The sequence below is a fragment of the Mustelus asterias genome, unplaced genomic scaffold (assembly GCF_964213995.1).
Source record: "Mustelus asterias unplaced genomic scaffold, sMusAst1.hap1.1 HAP1_SCAFFOLD_35, whole genome shotgun sequence".
Lineage (NCBI taxonomy): Eukaryota > Metazoa > Chordata > Chondrichthyes > Carcharhiniformes > Triakidae > Mustelus > Mustelus asterias.
In genome coordinates, this window is record NW_027590117.1 from 3,200,048 (window position 1) to 3,205,331 (window position 5,284).

The 5,284-nt window shown below is 47.3% G+C and overlaps 1 protein-coding gene across 1 annotated transcript; it reads right to left on the minus strand.

The window, feature by feature from the left end:
• Positions 1-793: 793 nt before the first annotated feature.
• LOC144482308 (histone H2A-like) lies at positions 794-1,213 on the minus strand. Its single transcript, XM_078201487.1, has one exon. The coding sequence runs from the start codon at positions 1,181-1,183 to the stop codon at positions 794-796; it is 390 nt and encodes a 129-aa protein (XP_078057613.1). The 5' UTR covers positions 1,184-1,213.
• Positions 1,214-5,284: the final 4,071 nt, after the last annotated feature.

Below are 5,284 nucleotides of genomic sequence, written 5' to 3' on the forward strand. Positions count from 1 at the left end.
TGTTCAGGAAACTATTTCAATCTCACACTTTATAATCTGTTTATTGTATTTTCCGCCACAGAATCCTGGCGCTATTTTAGGAACAGTTTGAATTTCTCAATCTCTTATCTGTAACCGGCGGTAATCAGACCCCGTTCAGCAATTTAAAACGGAGCAAATCTCAGCTCAGTGGAAAAGCAGAAACATAGAGATCACCAACCAACCCCTTCACACAGGCTTCACAGGGACAGAGGGAAACGGCTGATTTCTGATCCTATCCCCCGAAAGCGGCCGGGAATGTTACAATGGGAAGTGCGGAGAGAATCCCCGGCCCGATCCCGCCGGTGGAACAGGCAGCTTTGTGTCTGGAGAATAGGGAGCGCCGGGGGGAGGCAGATCTTAAAGCGCTGCAATGGACTCAGGTCCTGTGTGTGCAGAAATCTCTCTGATTCCGTCAATGGCGCAAATGATGAAATTGTTGATTAACAACTGAAATCAGAACCTGGGTTCCAGATATTAACTATTAATAAAAAGCAGCAACTTGCATGCATTAAAATACTGCCTGTGACAATACTGTCGTAATGTGGATGGTGTATTCGCCTGATGAATTCCTCTGTATCTGCTGCGAGACTGATGGGGTCTATTTACTATCGCACACAGGGGGAACTACGGATTGATAAAACAAAGCGGGAAACAGCTGTGCTGTGAATAGCACCGCAGCATCTGAGGGACAGACAATAGATCGCCCTTTTCCAGAAAAAGTGAGTGGCTCTGAAAAGAGCCTTTGGGGTTATCAGATTAAAGAATGGCCGCTTCACTTGCTCTTGGACGAGGCCGCAGAAGTTTTCTTGGGCAGCAGCACGGCCTGGATATTGGGCAGCACCCCGCCCTGAGCGATGGTCACCCCTCCCAGCAGCTTGTTGAGCTCCTCGTCGTTGCGGACGGCCAGCTGCAGGTGTCTGGGGATGATGCGGGTCTTCTTGTTGTCCCGGGCCGCGTTCCCGGCCAGCTCCAGGATTTCAGCGGTCAGATACTCGAGCACAGCAGCCAGATAGACCGGGGCTCCGGCACCCACACGCTCAGCATAGTTGCCCTTTCTCAGGTGCCTGTGAACACGGCCCACCGGGAACTGCAGTCCAGCCCGGGAGGAGCGAGACTTGGCTTTGGCCCGAGCTTTCCCGCCGCCCTTTCCTCTTCCAGACATCTGCACAATCTCACAAACACTTTCACAAAGAATGCTGAAATCCACTCCCTTTCGCTTCTCTTATAGCTCCGGGAGGAATGGAGGTGTGGACATTGCTGATTGGTCACTTTGTTGCTGCCTCTCAGCATCTTGTTCATATGACCAATCAGAAACCTGCTTAACTCACCAATCCGGAGAGCCCACGGAGTGAGGGCGGAAAATAACGGCGCCAAAATCTCAGATTCGAACCGATTTCATTTCAAACTGTAAAAGCCACCAAAGCGGAAAGAACAAGAGTTTCGAAAATTATACGAATAGGTAATGGTTAATTAATTTTGAGTAATGTAAGAATCTCCCTTTCTCTCCTTCCCCAGTCTATAGTTAACCTGTATCTGGCAGTTTCTGATTTTCAGCCTGGGCTTTTCGGAAAATAAGTCGAAAATAACAAACCGTTGCTGATCGTGAAATCTGAATTCAAATTTCCTTTCCTTTACCCCAATTCCGTCGGGACCTGGGGTGGAGGGTGATGCATGCAGCAGTTCCGCACAACCGTAGGATTCACTGGTTCACGGGCTCCGAAGACTGCCCTTTCTTCGGCCTTGTGGAGTCCGTGGACCATGTCTATGTTGTGTGTCTTAGGCTGCACTCCCTTTATGTTTTCCTAAAGAACCTTTTGTTGATGTTTTGTTTGCACTTCAGTCCCACGCTCCTGATCTCCGGACACCCGGTGCGGAGAGGGGAGGGTCGGATGGCGACCTCCTCGTGAACCTGCTCCTGGGCCTGGCGAAACGCGCCATTTACCGGGCCAGGCTGCGGGCGATCGAGGGGGCCGTCCATCCTGACTGTCTTCCCCTCTACCGCGGCTACGTTCGCGGCCAGGTGTCCCTGGAGAGGGAGCATGCGGTGTCCACGGGCGAGGTTGACGCTTTCCGCGCCCGCTGGGTACCGCAGGGGTTGGGGTGCATTATTGGCCCTAATAATCACATTTTAATTTTATGTTTTTAAGTTTCCTTTGTACTTTGATTTCTGTTCGGGCTGTTCCCCCTCCTTTTTGGGGAGCTGCCCCTTTTACTTTGTCCTGATTTAATCTGAGTTTGTTTACTTGGTTTGGTTTGACCTAAAAAGAGGACAACACCTACATTTAAAAAAAATCTCCCTTTCTCTCCTTCCCCAGTCTATAGTTAACCTGTATCTGGCAGTTTCGGATTTTCAGCCTGGACTTTTCGGAAAATAAGTCGAAAATAACAAAATTTTCACTATTCATTTTTGAAAAGTTCGCAGATGTATTTATAAAACAAGAAATACATTTCAAATAAAATCTCTCAATAATTAACTGTTGAACAACAAAGTGTTTAAAACATCAGTATCTGTTTGCACCATTTCACATTTTATCCCAAGTTGCAGATTTGCTTTTAGAATCCTGGATCCATTCGGGGTTAATCTCGGCCCTTTTTAAAACTCTCGAACTCGCCGCCAGAAAGTCTCATTGACATCGTTCTGTAAACGGACGGGATGTTCTCCATATTCGTGAGAATCAAGAGGGGAGTGAACATTTTCGGTGTAAATTGACCAGTGCCGAGACTGAGGTTCCTGCACAATCGGGGCTGATAGGGAATAAACTGATCGATTATCAAGACCAAACTGGAACAGAATTGGAAGCTGACACATTTGCTCCATTCGCTCTCTCTCTCTCTCTCTCTCTCTAAAGTCGGGGAAACGGGCCTCTGAGATCTAAGTGCGGAGGCGGTCGGAAACCAATTAATTAATTAATGAAACATTATTAATCAGACGCTGGGCGATCAACTTGCATTACTCAGTACCTATCATTGATCAACAGTAAAAACAATTAGATTGTTCGAGACGCTTCAGAGTGAAAGATTAATTGAAACTAAATGGATGATACAGCTTTTTCAGGGAGATTGTGAGTGGCTCTTAAAAGAGCCGTTGTGTTTGGGATGTTTTTCAGTCCATGGGGTTTTACTTGGAGCTGGTGTACTTAGTCACCGCCTTTGTCCCTTCCGACACGGCGTGCTTGGCCAGTTCCCCGGGCAGCAGCAGGCGCACGGCGGTCTGGATCTCCCGGGAGCTGATGGTGCTGCGCTTGTTGTAATGGGCCAGGCGGGAAGCCTCACCCGCGATGCGCTCGAAAATATCGTTCACGAACGAGTTCATGATGCTCATGGCCTTGGAGGAGATGCCGGTGTCGGGGTGAACCTGCTTCATCACTTTGTAGATGTAGATGGAGTAACTCTCCTTCCTCGACTTTCGCCGCTTCTTCCCGCCCTTTATTACCGGTTTCTTAATCACTTTCTTCGCCCCCTTCTTAGGAGCTGCTTTCTTCTCATCCACCATTGTCACAGTTAATTTCAGACACAGAATCACTGAGTCGCGCTCGGAACTCCTCTTTTATGGATCAAAGCAGAGGCCTATGCTAATGAAGGATTGCTGAAAGCCCTGTTCCCCATTGGCTCATTCACAATGATGTCAATTCGTGACGCTCTCTCTCTGATTGGTTAGTTCAGATACACAAACACATAGTTTTTTTTATACTTTTCCAATTCAATCAAATCTAATTCAGAGTCTCAACAAGTTGAGACATTTCAGATCCAGGCTGACAAGACAGGACGGGAGACCAAAACCACCCTGTCCTGGGCCTGATCGACATGAGTCAAGCTGATTGGAGAAGGGGGAGGATCCTCCTCCAAGACTTGAGCTCATTTGCATCTTAGCCAAAAGGCCGAGATGCCGCTTTTAAAAATTGCTTCATATGAAACATATGAAGCCTCAGCGTAACCTAATGACCTCAACCAAGTGCAGGCAATCCATACTACACTTGATCTGAGCCAAAAGGCCGAGAAGCGATGTGGATTTGAGCAGCAACCAGCCTGTTGTCAATCCGTCCTTTCCCCTTGTCCGCCCCGATCCACCCAATCCCCTGACTCTCTCACTCCCTCTGCCGCACCAGCGCATTCTCTCTGCTGCTAATCCCACATCACTCTATCAGACTGCTGATACTGTTCATACATTTCCCCTTCCTCACCAGCACCAACTGCTCTGCTTTACTTCCGCCCATCACCGGGAGCTGGCAGTGTACAATATCTGGGCGTGTGGAAGGGGAATAAGTTTGATGAGCAACAGCCACATTGACATTGTTGCTAAAACAAAAAGCTGATTGCAAGAAGGAGTGGAATCAGAATTGGATATTACTGGCTACAAGCCTTGATACGGTTCCACACCAGAGGCAAATAAAGAAAATGAGAGCACGTGGAATGGTGGGGGCTGGGTGGGTGGGTGGGTGGCTGGGTGGGCGGGCGGGGGGGGGGGGGGGGGCCTGGGGGAGAGAATGTCCTGGAATAGACTGAGAACGAGCTGATGGACAGAAAACTGAGAGTCGGAACAAATGGGTCATTTTCAAGTTAGCAGACTATGACAAGTGGGCTACCACAAGGATCAGTGTTTGGGCCACTGCTTTCTACAATCTGTGTATCAATGATTTGGGATTAAAGGTAATATTTCCAAATTGGGAGCTGTCACAAACAAGGTGGATGTGTGAGTTGTGAGAAGGAGGCAAAGACTCTTTGTGTGTATTTGAAGAGGCTGAGCGAATGGGCAACAATTTTGCAGATAGAAGCAATGCGGAGAGATATGAGGAGATTTAATCATTAAATATGTTCATGAGTGAGATTGATAGATTTCTACATATCAAAAACATCAAGGGTTACGGGGATAGTTCAGGAAAATGGTGTTGAAGTGGAAAATCAGTCATGATTTCACTGTATGGCAATGTAGACTCGAAGAGCCGAATGGCCGACACTTGCTCCAATTTCTTATCTTCTAATTATGTTTTAGCATGGTCATCATTCTGTGACTGTAATTAACGATAAATGAGTACAAGGTACTTCTTGTATCCTGTCACAATATGACTGTGGCTTTAAAAATAGAACAGAGCATGTCCATAGCTAGTGACTGACCTCCTATTTTCCAACAGACTTTCCACAATTGAATTCCACATTTAGGTAAGGGATGGAATACTCTCCACTCACTGGTCAGTGCACCTCCAACAACACCAAAGAATCTCAGAAACAAATCTAGTTTTTGGTTTCACTTGCAAACCATTCACCA